Genomic DNA, 22,587 nt, shown 5'->3' with positions numbered 1-22,587 from the left:
GAAACAACTAAAAACACAAGGCATATGAAATATGGAGGAAGAGTGATCTAAGAAGAGTGTACAGTGAGAGCAAAGGCCCGGGGGCAGGATTGCCTAGCTTGGTAAGAAACATCTTGGCCAGTGTTACTAGAACTGTGTGAATGATTGCAGAGCAGTGGGAGATGCGGTCAGAGAGGTAACAGGGTACCAGTTTGAAATGGGGCCTTTGAAAATTAGGTTCTTACTCTAAACAAAATGAGGAGCCACTGGAGGGTTTAAAACAGAAGTGTGGCCTGATCTGCTTATATTTTAAAAGGATCACTTTAGCTAATCTGTTGAGCCTGTTCTGTACTACATACTGTTCTCATGCTGTCAATCAAACACATCAGTCAACCAACAATACAAATTCCCAGCCCTCACAGTGTGTGTGTGTGTGTGTGTGTGTGTGTGTGTGTGTGTGTGTGTGTGTAGGGAGGTCAGTGCGCAGGGTTGTGGGTGGGGAGGGGGGAGGGGGGAGAGACTAGAATACCTTTTTGGACATGTTCAGTTTGAGATATCTCTCAGATATTCAAGGGAAGGTATTGAGTCAGAAGTTGGTTATATGTGCCTTGAGTTCAGAAGATAGATTGGAGCTGCAGAGAAAATCTTTTATTTCATCAGCAATTAGAAGAAATTAAAAATATGATTAAGATGATCTAAAGGAAGGGAGTGAGGAGGCCGAAGAGGACTGAGCCTTGAGACACTAAGAGGTGGAGGAGATGGAGAGGAACCAGCAGGGAAGACTGACAAGGAGTGGCCAGTAGGATAGGAAAGAAATCAAGGGATTGTAGTGGCTTGAAAGCTAAGAGAACTATTTTCAGAAAAGGGACTGATTAATCGTGTCAAATTTTGCTGATGAATCAAGCACCATAATTTACTGAGTCCTAAACATGCATTTTTTTTCACATTTAACATCTCTGAAATTAGAATGAATTTTACAGTTGAGGCCATGTGACAGTTTAATTGGCATATGTGATAAAATTTTATAGATCAGCAATTTTCAACCTTTTTAATCTCATGGCACACAGAAACTAATTACTAAAATCCTGCAGCACACCAAAAAATGTGTTTTTTGCCAATCTGACAAAAAAAAGGTATAATTTTTATTCATTCACACAAGACAGCTATTGTTGTGTTGGCTGTTGTCACTTTTTTATTTGACAATCTAAGGGAAAAGAGGTCATTACGTGTCAGGTATTGCATGCTTTAAAAATTCTTGTGGCACACCATTGTGCCACAGCACACTGGTTGAAAATCACTTAGATCATAAGTAATATGACATATGAGAACTAAGAATTGAACATTGGATTTGGTCAATAGTAGGTCATTGGTGACGTTAACCAAAGGGTTTCAATGTAGGTTAACCAAAGGGTTTCAGTGGGTTTATAAAGGAGAGTGATTAGAATATTGACAACTCATTAGGTCACACAGCAAAGGGGAGCAAGAATTGGGGGAGTAGCTGGAGAGAAAGTCAGGATATAGGGTTTCTGTTTTTTGAGATGGAGAAGACAGCATGGCTGTGTGCTGATGGGAATGCCACTTGGAAAGGGAATATCTATGATGGAGGAGTATGGTTGAGTAGACCAGTGAGGATAGGTTCCATGGCCTAGTGGCAGGAAGGCAGGCAGGCAGCGTGCTGAGGCGGTGCTTGGATAGGCTGAAGAGATGATGGAACTGTGGGGGGTCTGTGGATGCTACTTGACTGCTTCAATTTTCTCACTTAAGTAGAGAAATCAAGGTCATTACTTGGGAGGTACATTGGGAAGGAAGAGTTCAAATCTAGAAACAAAGAAAGCATGGAAATGGTTGTCTAGGAGAGAGGGAGAATAAATGGACTGGGTTTGGTCAGGAATTTAAAGTGGGACCACTGATCCTGACAGAATGATTTCCCCTGGCCTTCTTCAAGTACAGGGTGCATCCTCCAAGATGGTTTCATGTTGGTTTTTACCAGGGAAGTACATATGCACAAGATTGGGATCTGGGAGTTGAGGGTGTTCACCAGGCAGAGATCCGATGATTGAGCGCAGATCTAAGCTGGGTAGGGAGCTGGCTTGTCTCCCCATTCTCCCCATTCCTGTTCTCATAGCTCTAAGTTACTCACCTGAAAGCAGAATGGTCAGCATGCATGGCTACTGAGCTGTTGCAGTTTCTCTATTTCAAAAGTGTGTCCTCTTTTGCTCTCAGCCCTGTTTCTCTCTCATTATGTGGCAGGGCGGGGCTCCTGGGGCAGGTCGCAAATCGGTGGGAAACTGCAGAGGCGCTGTGGAGCCTGGATGATTCTGACATCACATGTTTCTCTTGATAGACCTACTATTCACGGTACCTCGTGTCTGTCCCTGTATTCTTTCACCCAAAATCAAATAAGGAATGCAAAAGGGGACAGAAAGCCAATAGTATATAAAATAATGTTTTACTTATTTGCCTTTATAAATTCTTTTCCCATTTTTTTAGGCACTTGATGACTTAATCAATAAAGGCTTGCCTCAAATTCTGCATACAGTTGGACATCAACATCTTATAAATAAGTTTTCGTTTGTTAGAGCATACTTGTTAGTAAGTGTGGCTGCAACAATAAATTACGTTCCAGAAAATATATTAAAGACGACCCATGGATATGTTTCAGAGAAGAGCAAAATGAACTTTCCAAACTTGAAAGGTAATCTTTTGTTTCATTGTTTGCTTGCTTTTCTTTCTCCTCTCTTGCTCCAATTCTGCCCCCTCCACCCCCAGTAATCCCTATGAGCAATATAGTATCTATTCCTCCAAATTTTCTCTAAGCTTACTAATGACACACATATGCTTATGTTTAAGTACAGGCATATCCATAGTTATCCATATATCTCCATATCCATACATTTTATACACACACACACATATACACAGTAGGATTTGACATTTGTTTATAAATGATATATTTTTATATTTTTCTGCATCATGCCTTTCTCATGCAGGAAATCTTCACTAAAACTGCTCCTAAGTCAACTGCTATGCTTTAGTTCACTATACTGGCTGTGCAGTGTTCTATGATGTCAATGTTCCATGGTGGTTCAATCATTCCCATATCGATGCTCATTCACTTTGTTTCTAGAGAACAGTGCTGAAGCACTACCTATCCATATGATATAGTGTATGTTCTATGGGTTAAGACACCCATGGATGGAATTTATGAGCCATTGTGTATATGTATTTTGAAAATGTATTAGATGTCACCATAAAAAGAATTGTTTTCACCATCAAGTCTGATGTTAACTGTGGGTTTTTCATATATGTCTTTTTATCAGAGAGAGAAATCCCTAGTTTGTTGAATAATTTTGTCATGATAGAGTGTCACTAAATGCCTTTTCTGCATATATTGAGATATTCTGTGGTTTTTGTTTTTTATTCTATTAACATGGTGTATTACATTATTATTTGATTTTTACGTGTTTAACCAACCTTGCTTTCTTGGGATAAATCCCACTTGATCATGGTATATACTTTTTTTTAATGTGTTGCTGATTTCTGTTTGCTAGTGTTCCATTGAAGATGTTTGAATCCATATGTATAAAAGATATTGGCAAGTAGTTTTCTTTTTTTGTGGTGTCTTTGTCTAGTTTTGGTATCAGAGTAATATTGGCCTCTGTTTTAAAATGTAAGTCTTATTATTATTCAGATATGGTAAGGACAACAGATTAGGAGATGGCTGCCATTGAAAACACAGTTTGTTATTTACAGCCCCCAAGAGAAGGGGCACAACATGGAAGGGCCACACAGGGAAAGCCACACAGGAGGCAGAGAGATCAGCGAGGAAAATGTGGGTCCTCTTTGGATTGATGTTCATTTTATGTGGATGCTCATTACAGGGTTCTTCATACCAAGCTCCAGGCATTTGTTTTCTATCTTTGTCTCTCACTTTCTTCCTTAGGGAAGAAGACCCAGTCCCAGATCGTCCTGCTGGGCCTTTCCCAGTGCTCAAACCCTCCCTTATACTCAGCACACCCCTAGCTCCACAACCTCCTAAAGTAGGAGATGAGCCAGATAGGAAGAAGAGAGAAAGTCAGGTGTGCTCAGTTCCATGTTATTCTAGGCTCTTTCTTCCTGCTTATTACACTTAGTGTCTTTAGGTGGGTAATTTTTGCAGTAATTCCTAGTAAGACAGTGACTTATAGTTTTCCTCTCTCTTCTGTAGTGTAGAGGCCAGGTTTACCACAGCAGTCAAGGTCTGTTACATAAATTCTCTGAATTCTCCCTGGCTCAGAATCAGGGCCAGCTTCGTTTTGTGGGTGGGAATTTTGAGATGTTTAAAGATTTTCAATTGTGCTGTTCAAAATGATGTTACTCTCCAGTCTTAGAGCCTGTGCAAATCAGTAGAAATGATTCTTCCAAGAAGATCTTATTGACATATCATAAATATCTGGAAGACCCAGAATACTTTGAGGACGTTAAGGGGTTTTAGAATTCTAGGAGAGGAACCAGTATCTGATCACTTGAATAACATCACTGAATTGTCTCATTTGCTGTAAGAATCAGCCTCAGTCTTCTAATATATTATGTTTAGAGTCTATTTGATATAGTCATATATTTCTAATTATCATTGCGGGGGTTGTTAGCATTAATTTTATGGGTAGTTTCCCAATTAATGATGAATTTTATTAACTAGAATTAATATTTAAACTAACCACAACTATCCTTGTTTCTTTTAAAATTTTGTATCTTAAAGATCTATATACAAAGGATGATGGAGGCACATTTGGTTTTCTTAAGAAACTAAAAGATGAATTCACTCTTAATACACTAAAGGTAAGTTTAAAAATGTTTTCAAATCATAGTAAATCAGTTACCAAGTTGCTCACTATTCAGCCATGCACAGGCCCACTTTCTGGGTTGTGCTTGCAGTTAAGAGGCCAGGTAGCTTTTCTCACATAAGCAGAAACTTTTCCCCATGAGAAAAGTTAGATACCCAGAGGTGTCAGACTTTGACTATACAACCCGATTAGGTGCTGCAGAATATATGATTCTTTATTGGGTAGGATTTGAGTAGCCCATACCCTGTTTCTCATTTCCTATTAATAATAGTGACAACAACAGCAACAAAAACAACTACCACTTATTCAGTGCTTACCACATGACAGACACTTTGCATGGTTATTTTCACAGCAGCTCTGTCATGTAGATATTAATCATTTTTGAAGTATATTGTGCTGAGCCATCAGAACATTGAAGCTTAAACCATTCAAAATTCACTAACAGTATGCCGCTAATAAAATACAGATCATGTTCTTAACCATCATCATAAAAATTGGCCTAGAACTTGTATAGTATTTACTGCTCTGTACAAACAAGATTTTAGAGGCCCATTCCTTGAAAACATGGTTGGTCCCTTCCTATTTTGCCATGTCGGGTTGCTATTTATTATGGATTGCCCATTCTAAAGTCTCATTATCTTCACATTGCCAGTTAGGTGACCACAACTTAACTTGAAATGCAGTTGGTTCCGATTAGTCACAGATTCAGTATTTGCTAATTTGCCAATACTAAAATTTATTTGTAATCCCAAATCAGTAGTTATGGCTCTTTTGTGGTCGTTTGTGGACATGGGCAGAGCATAGAGAAATGTGACTTGCCCAGCACACACATTCCCAGCTGGGCCGAACGAGGCAATGCTGTGAGTTTTTGTTTCCATTCTCATACTATAAGCAAATATCTCTTTCATGGTCTATTTATGGTCACATCTTTGGAATTTTCGTGCTTTTCAGTTGTTGATTTTATTATTTAAAATGACCCACAACTCTAATCCTAAAGTGCTGTTTAGTGTTTCTAAGTGCAAGAGGGCTGTGATGTGTGTTATGGAGAAAATAAGTTTTCAGTCAGGCATTAGTTATAGAGCTATTGGTTGTGTGTTCAGGGTTAATGGATCTATAATATATATTAAATAATGTATGTTTAAATGTAAACACACATTGAACAAAGTTATGTATTGATCAGTTGACAAAAACATGACCAGAAGCTCCCAGGAACCTATCCCCGTATTTCCCCTAGGAACGGTGGTTTTCGTTATTTGCTAATTCAGTGTTTGCAGCAACTTTCTTGACCATAACTACTGTAAATGATCATGTATGTGATAGGTTGTACATACAACAAAGGGTAACAGTTATACTTGTTTACTCTTGCCATGACCTGCCTTTTCATTCTCTGTTGCTTTTGTGCTCTTCATTGATGATGATGTTCAAATTTCCTTTTCTGTCTTCCATTAGTAGTTACTTCAGCACAAAAAATATTTGGTGAATAATAATGAGACATTACTTGTAATATTTCTGAACTTACGTAATTATGTGGTCTTCTTCTTTTTTAGTCAATTTTACTGACAGAAGCTGAAGACAGGCTGAACTCCCTGGTGTCAGAGATGGAGCAGGCCAGCCAGAAGGGCCTTGCCCAGTGCTCTGTGGGTCAGCTGGAGATTGTGGTGCAGGCCCGGCTTCAGCTCGCCGCCATCGCCCTGCAGAGACACCGAGCGGCGTACAGGTGAGTCTGTACACAGAGCAGTTTCTTCTTCACCATAACCTGTTAAATATATCTAAATTTTGTAAGTTCCTCGATTAATAGAGCCTACTCATTTTTTACTTTTCAAGGTAGTTTTAACATTATTATTCTTAAAATTACAGATTACAATTTTGGGTTTTTTAATCTCCTTAACTTTCTTGAAATTCCATGCATTCAACTCCATGAATTAGATTCAGAATTTGGAAGGGGAGTTAATTTTTAGGTGGACATTCTCTTCAAAAAGGAGAAGGCCCTGGCCAATGTGGCTCTGTTGGAGTGTCATCCCATACACCAAAGGGTCGCAGGTTCAATTCCAGATAAGGGCACATAACTGGGTTGTGGGTTCAGTACCAGTTGGAGTGGGTACAGGAGGCAACCATTTGATGTTTTTTTCTCTCTCCCTTCCTCTCTCTAAAATCAATGGAAAATGTCCTCGGATGAGTATAATAACAATAATAATGATGATGATGATGATGAAGGAGAAGTTCATCTGCAGCTTTTGTAAAGAGGCAATCAATTCAGCAGAAATCCCTTTTGTTTTGATTGGAACCATAGAATCATCTCATCACTGTGAGCCTGGACTGAAGGCCATTCTGTGATTAACCACATCTAGATTTGATTTTCTGCTAGAGACAGTCTAGGTTTTGGAAATTTGTAATTTTTGTGGTCTCTAAGCAGTGATGAAAATCCATAAAGTCTTCTTGGAGGAGTGGTCTGCAGATCTCTAGGGGTGTCCCTAAAATCCTTTCAGGGATCTGTAAGGTTAAAACTATTTTTATAGTAAAACTAAGATGTTATTGGCCTTCTTGTGTGTTATTTGCACTGAAGATGCAAAAGCAACAGTGGTAAAACTTCTGGCATCTCACCATGAATCAAAGCCATGGCCATACTTGTAGTTATCAAGTATAAAAAAGGCCAGTTACACTTATGAATGCCTTTCGTGAAGCAATATAATCTGTTACATTTATAAATCCCTATCCTTGTATCTATTTTTAATATTCTGTGGGAATGTTAAATGGGAAATACACCTAGAGCACTTTTATTGTGCATCAAAGTTTGATAATTGTCTTGAGAAAGCTGAACCAGCTGTTCTTCTATTCATGTAATATTTTTTTATTTGGAAAAAAACCCTGCAAAATATGGTTATTCAAACTTGAGTATTTGACAGTCATTTTATTGAAACGGAGCAAAATGGACAAGCTACTTCTAGGAAAACAACTAATAAGTAGTATTTTTTTTTACCAATTATAATATCTAACCTTTCATAGGAAAACTAGAATTTTGGAAAATTTGTACTTGCCACCATGAACTTGACAGTTTTGTAATCCTTAGATTTTCTGGATGAGATTGGTAGTAATGTTAACAAGCATCATTTCTAAAATTGTATAATGAAGTGTTTCAACATTAAGGGGATCTTCATGCTCAAGAAGTTAATGTTTTCCAAATGACCAGTGTATGATGTTCCAAAATCCTGGTTAACAAGATAGACCGGTGATTTGTAACCTTCTTTTGCCCATGGCTCATATAAACTAATTTCTAAAATTCTGCAGCACACCAAAAAAACACACATATATTTTGTTGATCTGACAAAAAATTAGCTATAATTTTGATTGATTAAAAAAAATAGTAGTTACTTCTCTTTTTGCTCCAAAGAGACTAAAAAAATCTAGGAACACCCCTAGAGATTCTCCTATACTTGTATATAAGAACTTTTGGTACAAAGAATTAACCAATCAGATGTATCCTTATTATGCAGCATGACCAATAAGATACAACTCTATTAAGACCTATATATTTATGGTTCAAGACAGGGATTTCACACCAGACAGCTATTGTTATGTTGGCTGTTGTCATTTTTTTATTTGACAAGAGAAAATAGGTCAATACCCCTGACTAAATAGTCAGGTATTGCATATTTTAAAAATTCTTGCTGCACACCAGTTGCTGAGATAGACCAATAGGTTTTGATATAAGGGAGTAGGAAAAGTTCATCAGTGTGTGATATTAGATCCCACATTGTAGCAAACTTTTAAGAAATTATCACTTATCACATTTTAGTATAGCATCAAAGAATAATATTCACAACTATTTGAAGAAGCTATTAAAATACTCCTCCCATTTCCAATGACTATCTGTGCAACCAAGTCTTCTTCATATATTTCAGCCAAAACGGTATGTCACAACATACTGAAAGTAAAAGCACATAAGAAAGTCTCCTATTAAGAAGATTTTCTCTTATGCCAGACATTAGATTTGAAAAAAAAGTGAAAACAATGGCATTCTCACTAATTTTCTTGATGTTTTGGAAAAGATAGTTGTTTTTCTTTTCTTTTGTAATCCTCACTCTAGTAAATGTTTTTATTGATTTTAGAGAGAGGGGAAGGGGGGAGAGAGAGAAAGAAGAAAGAGAGAGAGAGAGAGAGAGAGAGAGAGAGAGAGAGAGAGAAATATCCATATGAGAGAGAAACATTAATCAATTGGCACCTGTACACATCTGACCAGGGATTGAATCTGCAACCTAGGTATGTGCCCTGACTGGGAATTGAATATGGAACCTTTTGGTATACAGGACGACGCACCAAGCAACTGAGCCACCCAACCAGGGCAGTTGTTTTTTATTAAAATGCATTATTATATTAGCATGTAATGAGTTTATTGTTTTTATTTTAAAACAAATTAATAAACACTCATGAAGTTAAAAATTTCTCAGCTTGCCCTAGCTGGTTTGGCTCAGTGGATAGAGCATCAGCCTGCGGACTGAAGGGTCCCAGGTTCGATTCTAGCCAAGGGCACATGCCTGGGTTGCAGGCTACATCCCCAGTAGGGGGCGTGCAGGAGGCAGCCGATCAATGGTTCTCTCTCATTATTGATGTTTCTATCTCTCTATCCCTCTCCCTTCCTCTCTAAAATCAATAAAAAAATATATTTTAAAAATTAAAAAAAAAGTTTCTCAGCTTAAGTTCTAATATGGTAAATATTGATGGAGCCCTTTGGGGTTCCGAATAATTTTAAGGGTATAAATGAGTGCTGAGATTTTTAAAAAGCTTGGGAAGTATTGTTACATTTATGCCTGTCTTTAAAAAAATTAAAAATATATTATATAGAATTTAGAGAAAAAGGAAGAAGGGGAGAGAGATAGAAACATCAATGATGAGAGAGAATCATTGATAGGCTTCCTCCTGCATGCCCAACACTGGAGACTGAGCCTGTATCCTGGGAATGTGCCCTGACCAGGAATCGAACCATGAAGACCTCCTGGTTCATAGATCGATGCTCAACCACTGAGCCATGCAGGCTGGGCTATGCCTGTCTTTATGAATACTGTGGTAGTTGATTGATGGTAAAATAGGCCTTGCATTATAATATATTATTTTCTTCTTTGAAGTTTGAAGCGAGAAAGAGCTTTTACTATATAATTTCCTATAGAAAATATATGATATCTGAACATATCTAAATATGTGTTTTCAGATATGTATGACAATAAAATTTATGATTCTATGATTTCCTGTAGAAGCATATAGAATATATAGAACTCTTTTCTTCCCCAGTGTCCCACAGAGCAACAGCAGCCTTCCATTTTTTCCCAGCTCTCTACATGTCTTACACCCTTTGGCATAGAGGACATGAGTGATTTTTTTTAGGGAAGAAGGAAATTAGAAACTAATAATTACCAAATGGCCACTGAAAGGAGTGTTACAATAGAACTTTAATTTGAAGACCAGAGAGAATATGCAAATAATGTGCAAGTGTAACAGAATCATTCCTATTTTAAATACATCAACATGGCCCTTGGGACAAAACCTACAAAACTTTTAATTTATTGCCTTTTTTGCAGCAGAGGCGTCATTTGGGGAAGCCTACTGTCAGGATGAATGAGTTTATCTTAGGTGAACTTTGCCCCCCATGAGCTTCTGTTTAGGAGCTGCTGAAAGTGTTGGACAGTCTCTTTCCCAAATGAGGGTTAGCTTGACATTTCATGATACTTCTAATATAATTATGTGTCAAGGAAATTGAAAGGCACACTCCCTAGGGTGACAGATAAAGTGAGCCGCATGGATTTTAGGAGAACAAACTGACCACTTTTGCCATGAATAGTAATAAGAAATAAATGGGATCAAAATTATTCAAATGATATTTCTACTTGTTAGGGTTGCCTCTCAGAATCCTGTCTTTTTTTTTTAAATAAGTGTTCCTGTCTATCCTCCTTTCTATTTAATTTATTGTCTAAATGGGATAACATCTGAGCCTTTTAATTTTGTGTCAGAATGAAACTTCCTTCCTTTGGGATTTTAGACGGTTTATAGTGGGTAATCCTCCCATACTCTGTCTTCATGTGGAGAAGAGAAACTAGAAATTTTCCATTTTGCAACTAAGTAGCGCCAGGTGGATTAGTCCATATTAATACCAAGAGGATTAGTACATACTAGTATGTTTATATTTTATTCATTAAGTTTTGGGGTCAGCAAGATTTGAAGCCTCATACCTCATTTCTCTCTTTTTTAAAAAAAAATATTTTTATTGATTTCAGAGAGGAAGGGAGAGGGAAAGAGAGAAACATCAATGATGAGAGAGAATCATCAATCGGCTGCCTCCTCCATGCCCCCTACTGGGGATCGAGCTGGCAACCCAGGCATGTGCCCTTGAATGGAATTGAACCCGGGACCCCTTGGTCTTTTGGCCAACGCTCTATCCCCTGAGCCAAACCAGCAAGGGCCCTCATTTCTCTTGATATCAAAATTTGGGCTTCTAAATCAGAAGCATGGGTTGAGCACCACTTTTCCCCCACAAGGTCTCCTAGCCATCTTGTGCTAACCTCTGAAGCTACCCAGTAAAACAAGATGCTATTGAAACACATGTGGATCCTTGAGGGAGGAGGTTGTTGGGGAGTGGAATTTTCATACCTTTATGCATAATGAATCAGTGTTACATTTTTCTTGCTTGTTTAGTTTTACTTCAAATAAAAACCAGTAAGTTTATATAATCAGAAACAATACCTTAGTCTACAAATATCTATGCCATTTTAATGACTCAGTAGAACCTTGGATTTAAAATTCAATAATTGCACAAAGTTTCTCAGATCCAGAGACCTTAGATTTGTTCCTGGCCCGTAGCAGGTACTCAACACATATGTTTTAACAAATGGAAGAATACATCATTGAATCCTTATAATAATCCCATTTCAATACTCTGGGAGCCTACAAACAGAGACTATACCTTCCCCCAAGCATGCGTGGACAGTGACAAAGTTGATCACATACTAGGCCAGAAACCTCAGTGATTGACCCGAATGAGGAGATGTACTGACCACAGACCAGGGACTCAGGAAGCCTCTGGAACATGTATGGGGAAAGTGTCATGGTCTGATTTATATCTTGATGAGATTGCTGGGGTTGCTATCTGGAGACCATGACTGCAGGGGCTAGAGGCCCAGGGGAGTCTGGTCAGGAAGCTCCTGCAGCCTGGAGATGATGATGGTTTGGGCAGAGGTCTCAGCTGCGGAGGAAGTGAGGTGAGGGGCTGCTGGCTGGTGTCCATATTTCAAAGTTGAAGCTGACAGAGCTTGTTGGTGTGTTGAACATAGAATGTGAATTAAAGAGGAAGCAATGGTAATTCTGGGCTCTGCCTGTGGGATGGAGGACAGACAGCATTTGATGGAGGAGGTGGAAGCAAGGGGAGCTGCTTTTAATTTATTCTACCAGTTACCTAGGGCTGCCTTAACGAAGGACCAAAAACTGGGTGACTTCAAACAATCGAATTTTATTGTTTCACAGTTTTGGAGGGTAGAAGTCCAAAATCAAAGTGTTGGCATGGCCATGTTCTTTCTGACAGCTCCAGGTAGGGAGAGCCCTGCCTTGCTTTTTCTAGTTTCTGGTGTTTGCCAACAATCCTTGGCTTATGGATGCATCACTCCAGTCACATGACCATCTTCTTCCCATGTGTGTTCACATCCTCTTCCCTTAGGATGTCAACATATCTTTCTGGCGGCACACAATTCAACCTATAACACCTGTTAAATGTGATTGTCAATTAACTTTTCAAGTGGAGAATTAGATAGGTGGGTGCATTGTCCATTTGGCTTTCACCCCATCTTTCCATGTTATAAATAGCACTATGGTAAGTATCTTCAGGTATTTAGATTGTTCTGTATTTCTTTCTCTTTTTTAAAACATATTTTTATTGATTTCCGAGACAGGGAGGGAGAGATAGAAGCATCAATGATGAGAATCATTGATTTGGCTGCCTCCTACATGCCCCCTCCTGGGGTTCAAGCCTAACCCAGGTATGCACCCTGACTGGGAATCTAACTGTGACCTCCTGGTTCATAGGTCAACACTCAACTACCAAGCCACACCTGGCCGGGCAGATTGTTCTGTATTTCAAATTTTGTTTTGGGATAGATTTTCAAAAGGAGAAGCCTCTTTAGATATATATTATATAAATATTTTGAAAAGGGTGATGTCAATTATAAATTTAGTATTCTGGAGGGGAGGAGGATGTAATGGTCTAAACTGAAGACAAATATATGTATAGAGTGATAAGAATTTATATTTCCTGGTTTTCATTTTCTTAATTTAGTACATTTTCCTTCTGACTAGACACTGATTAAACAATAATTTAGCTTTAGAGTTTCTAAGTAGATAGCATTAAGTAACAATACTATAACCACAAAAAGCTGGAGAACCACATTCTGATTTATTTAAATGCATATGTGTTCATTTTAATAGTGATATTGTCAGTAAATTTTGTTTTAAATCTTGGAAACTTTTATTTATTCATTCTTGTATTCACTCACTTTCATTTAAAAATATTTTTCCAGTTCTATTCTGTCCCAGGCACTAGGTTCTGGGTTCCAACAGAGAATGAGACAGATGAGCTGTAGAGCAGTTTACACACAATTAAACAGTGTGATAAATCAGAACACATGGTTAGACCACGGCACTATTAGGGTGAATAGAAGGGCACGTAACAGTTTTGGGGGTGAATGGGGCAGTGGGTAGGTGCTTTGGAGGAAGTAACATGCAAATGCCACAAGTGTAAAGCTAATAACATTTAAAATATATTCTTTGTTTTAGTGTTGCAATAGTATTTTCCACACTTAAACTTATCCAGGATTCAAAACTTTTTCAAAAGAAGGAGGTACAAGATGACACAGAGAGTTCCCTCTCTCTAGCTTCTGTACGTATGAATTTAATGCTTAATCTTATTAATTAGTTGGATAAAAACAAAGGGATAAAGTAGAAAAAACATTGAATATGGAGTATAAAGATCTATGTTTAAGCCCTGTTTATGCTGTTTATTAACTGGCATACCTTGGGCAAGTCCCTTAAATTTTATAGCATTTTTAAATGTAAATCTCATTTGTGAACTGTTGGAATTGGATGTAGTAATCACTGAAGTTCCACCAAATGTGTCAGTACAAAATTATAGGTCTGATTTCACTAGTAAATAAAGTTGTTTCACTTTATTTTTCTCTTCATCTCATGTTTTTGTTACTTTAGCATTATCAGTATGACACCTATGCTATTTCCTACTTTCAATTTCTCATAGTTATATTCTTCCCCATTTAAGCTCTCAAATAATTTTGACAACTGGTGTTGCAAAGTATTTGAAATTTTTTTGGATTTTTATGAGATCAAGTAATTTAATAAGATAGCATTGTTTGAAATATAAAGATTCATCATATAGAATCTTTGCTCATTATTTTAAACTAGAGGCCCAGTGCACAAATTCATGCATGGGTGGGGTCCAGCCAGCCTGCCTCAAGGGGAGGGGCCATAGGGTGGGGGAGGAGTAAGGGGCAGGGCTGGCCGGGAGGAGGAGCCACAGGTAGTTAGCCAGCTGACCCCACCCCCTGGTCAAACTCCCAAACTCCTGGTCGAGGGGACAATTTGCATATTAGCCTTTTATTAGATAGGATATTATGAATAAAACTGCTAATATCCACTGTCATTACAAGTAACACTAATTGTCCTAAGTAGAGACTCATTTCTAACTGTATTAAAAGTAATAAAAGTTCTAAAAAGCAATGTAATTCTGAAAATTGACTTAGAGGAATGGTTGTTCATTGGGGGCTATTTTGCCTGCCCAAGAGATATTTGGCAATGTCTGGAGACGTTTTGGTTGTCACACCTAGAGGGGGCGCTACTGGCATATAGTGCATAGAGGTCGGCTATGTTACTCAACATCCTACAATGCACAGGACAGTTTCCCACAACAATGGTCTGCCACATAGTGCCAGTAGTGTCAAGGCTGAGAAACCCTGGTTTAATTGAGATTTGGCTTTTGGACAGTAACAGGAAATGTAGGCACTGAGAGTTTAAGGTATGTAGATGCTAATCCAACTAGACTCTTCCATTACTTGTTGTGCCCTTGTGGTCACCATTCTGCCTCCAGGCCTCGGTTGTTCACTTCTTACTGTTTCTGGGAACAGCTCACCTCCTCTTCTGAGCTTCTCACCTGTCTATCCAGACTCCAGCCCCCTGCCTGTCTCCAGAGCTGCTCCTTGATAGCAGGTGCTGCTAATTGGTGGGAGATGGTGAGCTGTCAGAGATGCAAAGCAGGGAATTCCTAGAACAAATGGCTGTTGGTCTGAATGACTTTGAAGTTCCCAAATTTCTAAATAAGATGGAAATATATTTAGAAATTTGGGAACTTTCCCTGGAAAAAGCTCCCTTTGTGCCTCCCTCCCAGTAGCTCTGGTCATGGAGCACCCTTTGAAAAATGTAATAATAAGGATGGTAGATCAATGATATATTTTTGGGATGTGAGCAGAATACAGTGATATAGCAGAGGAGATTAAGACTGTGGGCTCTCAATTCAGAAAGACACAAGTTATATTCTTGAGTCTCACCTTTGCCAAAACATGATGAAGTTTAAGCAAATAGATAACCTTTCAAAGTTTCAGGTCTCCCATAGGTAAAACAAATAATAACTCCTCTTGGGCTTGTCAAGAGAATTAAATGAAATAATGTGTATAAAGCATGTAACACAGTGCCTGACACATGAGGAGCATTCAAGAGATATTAGCCAGTATTATTTATTATTATTCCGCCTTTCAGATGATGTTTACAAAAATTTTGAGGACATGGAAACTACGGATACTATCATTTGCGGTGATAAATTCAGACTGCAAAACTGTTTGTCAACAATGGGTATAGAAAGAAAAAGAAAAGCTGAAAAACAGTAGACAAGAATATTAATAGAGGATTGTGGGATTACGGGTGCTTTTATTTGTTTGTTTTTGTGTGTGTATTTTTTATGTTTTTTAGAATGTACAGGAATAATTTCTAAAATTTAAAATTTAATACTATTAAATGATATCGGATGCTTCTTTTACATTTAGCATTAGACTAGAACTTTGCCACTATTAATGTGAAGATTACCATGATTTTAATATTGTTTTAGGTCATTGAAAAGAAAGATGAGAATGAATTTTTAGATCCTATCTCCCTAAATTCTCGAGAATATTTCAACATTCATCTGTGGTTGACGTGCCGCTTAGCATTGGTGACTGCGCTGGTTGCACAGATCCGTGGCATTGGAATCGTGAAAGGTACAAATATCCTATTTTCTTAATCAAAGGTTTTATAAAAAGTGATTTCATGTAGGTAACAGAGGTTTTATTGGGATATATTTTATAACTCTCTAGCTTAATTTGTTTCCAGAATAAAAATAATTCAGGTTCTTAAGTAAGAATAATCACTTTCAATAGTCCCTTGTATCACTGAAAATGCATATATGTTACTGCTGTATGCAAAGCAGGCAGCGTAGGGTGAGGGGTCCGAAGCACAGGTTCTGGAGCCAGGTGCCTTCGGTTCCAATGCTCGGACTACCACTTCCTCGCTGTGTGACCCTTGACCAAGTCTCTCAACCCACCGATGCCTGACTTCCTTCTCTATACAATAGAGACAAGTGTACTTGTTTCATAGGATTCTTGTTGAAATTGAATGGGTTACACATATAAAGTTCTTAGACCACACAGGCTGGCACATAGGAATGTTAATTCTTACAGTGATGAATAATTATCTACTTGCAAACCTATTTATCCACCATCTCTATCAATCTCCCAAATTAAATTATCTCATGCAATGTTATTATTAGTTTTGCAGCGTTTGGATACCGCAAAGTGCCTCCCCACAAATTGCAACACATTTATTTTCACTGTCTCATGTAGTCTGTTTTCTGTCTCTTTGTATCTTCTTGTTCTGTATTACACAATATTCCTGTGATGGACGTGGGGCATATTATGTGTATATATTTTGTTACTTTTCTCAGTGCATTGTAAATAACTACATTTGTTTATTTTAGAAAATGATATGACAGATTACGTTAGCCTCATCAATGAAGTGTGTTTGGAGGCAGAAAGTGCAGGCGACAGGGAGCTACAGGCTGAATTCTTGATGCAAGCTGTAATCATTGGCCTACAAGAAAAGCATTTAAAGGCAGACATCATAACAAACCTTCAGGTAGGAAGGAAACTTCATTCACGTTGATATTTACCAAAGGACTCAGTGTAGAATAAAAAGAGAGAATTTTATATTCCATTAGGTACTGAATGCGTGACAGTCAATATGGCCAGCTCTTGTTTCAGGGAATTGCAAACAATACAATCAAAGGAATAATTTTATTTTAATAGGCCATCATACGTTTGCTTGAAGGAAGTGAGTTTATTTCTCCGCGATCTTATTTAACTCTGGCGAGAAGCTTGCTTTTGCTGGATGACTTAACAAGTGCAGAGAAATTCAAGGAACTTTTGCATACAAAAACAGAAAAATTAAATTTGTTGACTCAGTCTCACAACATTCTTATTGAACAGGTGAGAGTGCTTTTGAGTTCCCAAGATTTAGAAACTTGTTGTTCTGTTTCTTTTTTTCTTTATTCCAAATGACTTTAGCTAATTACTCATTACAATGTTTCTTTTACAGATGCTAACTTTTGGAGAAACAATTGAGTTTCCTTCATCAAACACTGACTATGCAAGTCCATTACAGCCTTTGAAAAATGTCTATCTTCCTCATATCATGTTATTGGCCAAAACAAAAATGAGAATTGGTAAGAACACAAACATATATTACACTCAAGCCATTGGTGAAAAATTTAAAGTTATTTTCAGGCACGCTATTACCTAAGTACACTTGCTAGTTTATGGGGCAATATTTATGAATACTCAGGCTCAATTTATTTAACAAATAGATTTTGATTATTTACTGCGTGCCAGACTCTGTGTGAGGACCTGGGAGGTTATTTTAGATCAAAACAGATGTAATCCCTCATCTTAGTGTGGGAGACAGAAATAAACATGTAAACAAACCATATAGGAGTGCGTATTATATCATGAATCATATCATATAAATATTGTAGAAAATAAATATTTTTAATATTTATAAAATGTAATAAAATAAATATTGTATAAAATAAAATATGTATTCGATAACAATTAGACAGGAAATCAGCAAGGATATATAAAGCTAATATATGGTAATGAGTTAAGTATATGTATACGTATAATTATGAATTGTTAGTGTTATGAAAGACGTGGATAAGATCTGTTGATAAAGAACAGGGAAGAGATGGCTGCCCATTTAAGTCAATAGGGAAGGCCTCTCCACGGAGGTGGCATTTAACCCCAAACCTTAAATGTGAGTCACTAAGTGTGCATTGTAGAGGCAGAAGGAGCAGTGAGCTATAGGCTCTGAGGTCAGGACGAGCTGGACATGTTCAGGAACTGTAGGGACACAAGGACAGCCCGAACAGAGTGGGCTGGCCACCCGATGGGAAGAGCTAAGCTGGGATGGTTACGTTTTAAAATACAGTCCTGGATGCGGGGGAAGAACAGGTTGGAGCCAACCAAGAGTTGACCTGATTAGAGTAAGTGGACCAGTCAGCAGAAAGCTCACAGCTCCTCAGAAACCCGGGAGGAACGCAGGCATGTTGTTTCCAGCTCTCTCCAGGACACCCCTCTGTGTTTGACCCAAGGAAGCCTGCCTCTAGCTCCCAGGCTCTCATCCAGCTCAGACGACGAAAGTCTTGTACCAACTCTCTGTTCTAACCTGTATTTGACCAGGCCCTTTTGTTTTCTGCGTTTCTGATGCTTTGACATCTGGCGCCTTGCTGTTTAGGGAGAAATTAGCCCTAAACTTCTAGAGATTAGCAAATCACTTTTCATTGAACATGCCATCCAGGGTCCACAACCCAAACCCTAACCAGCTCCTTTATTGTCCTTTGCTGGGTTCTTGCACTCTGGGCCACTCTTCCCCTACCTTCATCACCCCAGGCACAGCTACCAGACTACCAGAGAGCCCACTGAAATGCTTTAAACCAGCCAATCCTAAGCCAGCTGAGTCTGCTTACCCTACCCCTCCATTCTGTCCCATAAGAACCACAACGAAGGCTCTTGTCCACTTTTCCCCTTGCTCCCTCCACCTCTGACCAACCCTGGTGCTTCCCCATGTGGCCCTGCGTGGGGTGCTGTGGCTCTTCTTTTTGGGGACCTGCAATACACTGTCTTTTCCATGGCAATTGTCTCCTGCCCTGTTAACCTCATCCATACCTGAATAATAATGAAATCGACATTTTAAACATTACCCCTGCCTCCTGGGACCCATCCGCCTCTGGGGACCCATTTGCCTCCTGCACCAGCTGGTGCTCAGCTCAGAGAGGTTGGTGGTGGGACTAGAATGGAGAAGGGAGGGCAGCAGTGGTGCTCACGCCATCACCTTTCCAGAACCTTTCCACTATTTCCCTTCTGCTCCTCCTCCTCATGATTAGTGTTGATCCTTATTATTATATGATGATCGTCAGCCTCATCATCAGATGTGAATTTTATTACCACAGGTAAATTGCTTCACTTCTCTCTATATTGTTGAGTTTCCTTATTTATAAACTTAGGCTGGCCTAGCTGACCTCTAGAATTCCTTCCTGCAGTCTGATCCCGTGAGAGCTATTTTTCTGCATCTTTAGTCCACAGTTTGTTATATTATTAGTATGTTTGATTTCTACAAGAGCTTAAATACAGGTTGTGCTACACTGTACAGGTTTTTTAAATCCAGTGTATTCTCTGCTTTCCTGCCTCAGTAATCTTGAAGATGTGTCACTACTCACTGGCAATACTGGTTCTGTTTCTTAGACTCACTTGAAGTAGAACAGCTTGCTTTCTGTTATATTACATTAAACACAGACTTAAGAAACAAAACCAAAGCAGCTTTTCTGTCAAAACAATGTCAGTTTCACAACTTTTTCCCCCCACAGAATTGATGTTTATTGGAAAAAGGAACATTTCAGTATTATGAAGCATAATATAATCTGACTTAATGCTTTCTCGGCAGTCTGCCTGTATAGTGATAGCAAAGACTGCATGTCAAGAATAGAGACACTTAACAATTATGTTTTCTTGTGAAAGCCTCACACAGAAAGAGGCATTTTGAGATTATTTTTATAAAACAAAAAATAAGCATCATGGTTATTTATTTTCCACTAACTGCACCTCGATCTTTCTTATTAGATTTTTTAAAAACTCAATTATTGACTTTATAATAGGAGTGAAGAAAGTTGCAAGAATGATGCTGGGGAGTGAGAATACAATGGGGAACCAAGCCAGACACCATCTGCCCTTAAAAAGCCTATATTCTAGTTAGAAAGAGAAAACAGTCAATAATTTCTATACAGTTTTTTCCTAATTTTAACAAAACTCTAGAAGACAATTTAAATACTATTATTATGAGTTAGTCCTATGTTATATAGTACAATATTATATAGGGTAGATATATATAGTTCATATATTTAAGTGCCCTGATGACATGAAGATTAATAAAGTGTTATAGTATAATTATTAATAAACAGTGTTATGGTATAATTTGAAACAATAGTGAAACCTATAAAATGGGAGATATATTGAAACATGAGGTTATATTAGACAAAGGATATTTGCATATCCTTCTTGCCTGGGATCTGTAAACAAAGTTGGTAATTGTTGAGAATAGTCACTAGAGAAGGAATTCTGGTCTGATTTCCACGAGCAAGTCATTTAACTTCTCTATGTTTCAGTTTCCTCTCCCATAACATCTGGATAAGAAAAGTATGTATCAATCTCACTGGCTGTCGTGGGGTGAAGCAAGTGGAAAGCGTAACAAGTTTAGAAGGGCATCGACTTTGTTCTAAGGGCTTTGTGGGTGTTAGCTATTCTCATTATTCCATGCCTGGCTGCTTTATGCTCCTGGGAGCTGGGAGCAAGCGCTGTTTGTTTGTTTTTTCATTTCCATATTCTCAGCAGTTTGCTGCCATCCTGTATCATTTGAAGTAACTTCTCCCTGGATAAGAAAGAGGGAGAGAGGCATGGTTTTCCACCATCCTATTCTTCATATAGCTACAGTGGTTCTCAATCTTCCTAATGCCGCAACCCTTTAATACTGTTCCTCCTGTTGTGGTGACCCCCAATTTCATTGTTACAAATTGAACATAATTAAAGCATAGTGATTAATCACAAAAACAATATGTAATTATATATGTGTTTTCCCATGGTCTTAGGCGACCCCTGTGAAAGGGTCGTTCGACCCCCAAAGAGGTCGCAGCCCACAGGTTGAGAACCGCTGAATAGCAGATTCCTGAACTAAACATTTACAAAAAGTCCTAGGTTCTTGAAAGCCCTTTGTAGGCCATCGCATTCTGGAACTGAAAATTTTCAGAATCTGGAGACCTCAGATTTTTCCAGTTCTGCTGGTTCATTTTTGAGTGAAAGACACTCAAGGCCCAGAGACTTGTAGGGGTTTGTTCAAAGGCTCTAATAACATGGTAATACCAATGACTGGCCTGAACCAATAATTTAGCTGGGATTCAGCAACTGTTTCATTCTGCAATCCTACATTGCCTTTCTGTTTATATCCCTTTATTGCATATGGTAAACTGCCCTATCAATGTAGTTTTTCTTCCAGTTGCCTTCTACTCTTTATCCCAAAATTTTTCTTCTTTAAAATTACCAAATTCAAGGCGGCCATCAACTGTTGGCTTCGACAGCCACATTCTCTGAGAAGGCTTCCTGACCTTTCCCAGGTCTGGGCCAGTGTGACTGGACTAAAGGGGTCCATTTGCCAGCACACATCAAAGCCCAATCAAACACAAACAGGAGTTTGCAGCCAAGAAGGTAAGGGTTTATTAGTTGGAGAAATGGCATCAAGCCCAGAGTCACAGGTAAGCCAGTTGTCAGAGACCTGGCTCTCCAATGGCTCCTAGGGGATGGGTTATATAGGAGATGAAGGGAGTTAGGTCCTGGTCAGGATCACGGTCTCTACTGATTGGTTGGCACTAAGGTAGGAGGTAGTTGATCAGTGCATCTGGTGCTGATATCAGCCATGGCATTGCTTTGTCTGGTTTTCCAAAGATGGTTGGTGGGGTCATTCCACTTCTCTGGGTCTGGAGCTAAAACTCATCTGAGCCCTAGCTAGATGCTACCTATAGTTTGATTGCAACTCTGTCTCTGTGGCAATGACCCATGGCTTTGTTCCTAAGATTGTGTAATGCTGGCCAGCGCCTCATTGTCCTGAGGGCTTAATGATGAAGGGAGTGGACATGCAAGGGGAGAGGGAGACGGGTGAGTCAGTGTGCTGGATGAGGCCAGTTTGAATCCAAAGGAAGCAAAGAAGAAAAGATCAAATTAAAGAAATAAAGTTTCTGCATAGTTACACCAGTTCTCCTGCTACCACAGTGCCCTTGCTTTCCCCGCCATGCAATTGACCACACAGTATTTTACTCACCTGTCTGGCCATCAGTGTTCCCCATTAAACACTAAGTTCCATGACCTCTCTCTCAAGGAGACTTACAGTGTCATAGTTTAGTGTGTGGGCCCTGGGGCCTGACTACATAGGCTCAGATTATGGTCCTGCTACTTACTAGTTGACCTTGGCAAGTTCTTTGGACTTCACTATGCCATGGCTTACTCCTCTGCATAATGGCATCCAGTTGGAGTTGGAGTTGGAGTTGGAGTTGGGAGGATTACATGAGATAATGCTCATTAAGTACCTGGGGTGATGCCTGGCATGTAGGAAGCACTTAATAAAC

At 38.8% G+C, this 22,587-nt stretch overlaps 1 protein-coding gene across 1 annotated transcript in view; it reads left to right on the top strand.

The window, feature by feature from the left end:
• CFAP54 (cilia and flagella associated protein 54) overlaps positions 1-22,587 on the top strand; it is a 241,930-nt gene that overhangs the window by 156,744 nt on the left and 62,599 nt on the right. Inside the window, exons 48-55 of the mRNA XM_023749820.1 lie at positions 2,470-2,674; positions 4,718-4,797; positions 6,350-6,519; positions 13,611-13,713; positions 15,943-16,090; positions 16,846-17,003; positions 17,174-17,353; positions 17,463-17,589. Of these exons, the coding sequence (XP_023605588.1) occupies positions 2,470-2,674; positions 4,718-4,797; positions 6,350-6,519; positions 13,611-13,713; positions 15,943-16,090; positions 16,846-17,003; positions 17,174-17,353; positions 17,463-17,589 (1,171 nt within the window). The remainder of the gene's footprint in view (positions 1-2,469; positions 2,675-4,717; positions 4,798-6,349; positions 6,520-13,610; positions 13,714-15,942; positions 16,091-16,845; positions 17,004-17,173; positions 17,354-17,462; positions 17,590-22,587) is intronic.

This window comes from Myotis lucifugus, unplaced genomic scaffold (assembly GCF_000147115.1).
Source record: "Myotis lucifugus unplaced genomic scaffold, Myoluc2.0 scaffold_10, whole genome shotgun sequence".
NCBI lineage: Eukaryota > Metazoa > Chordata > Mammalia > Chiroptera > Vespertilionidae > Myotis > Myotis lucifugus.
The sequence above is the reverse complement of the archived record's forward strand: the minus strand, read 5'-3'. Positions and strand labels throughout refer to the sequence as shown.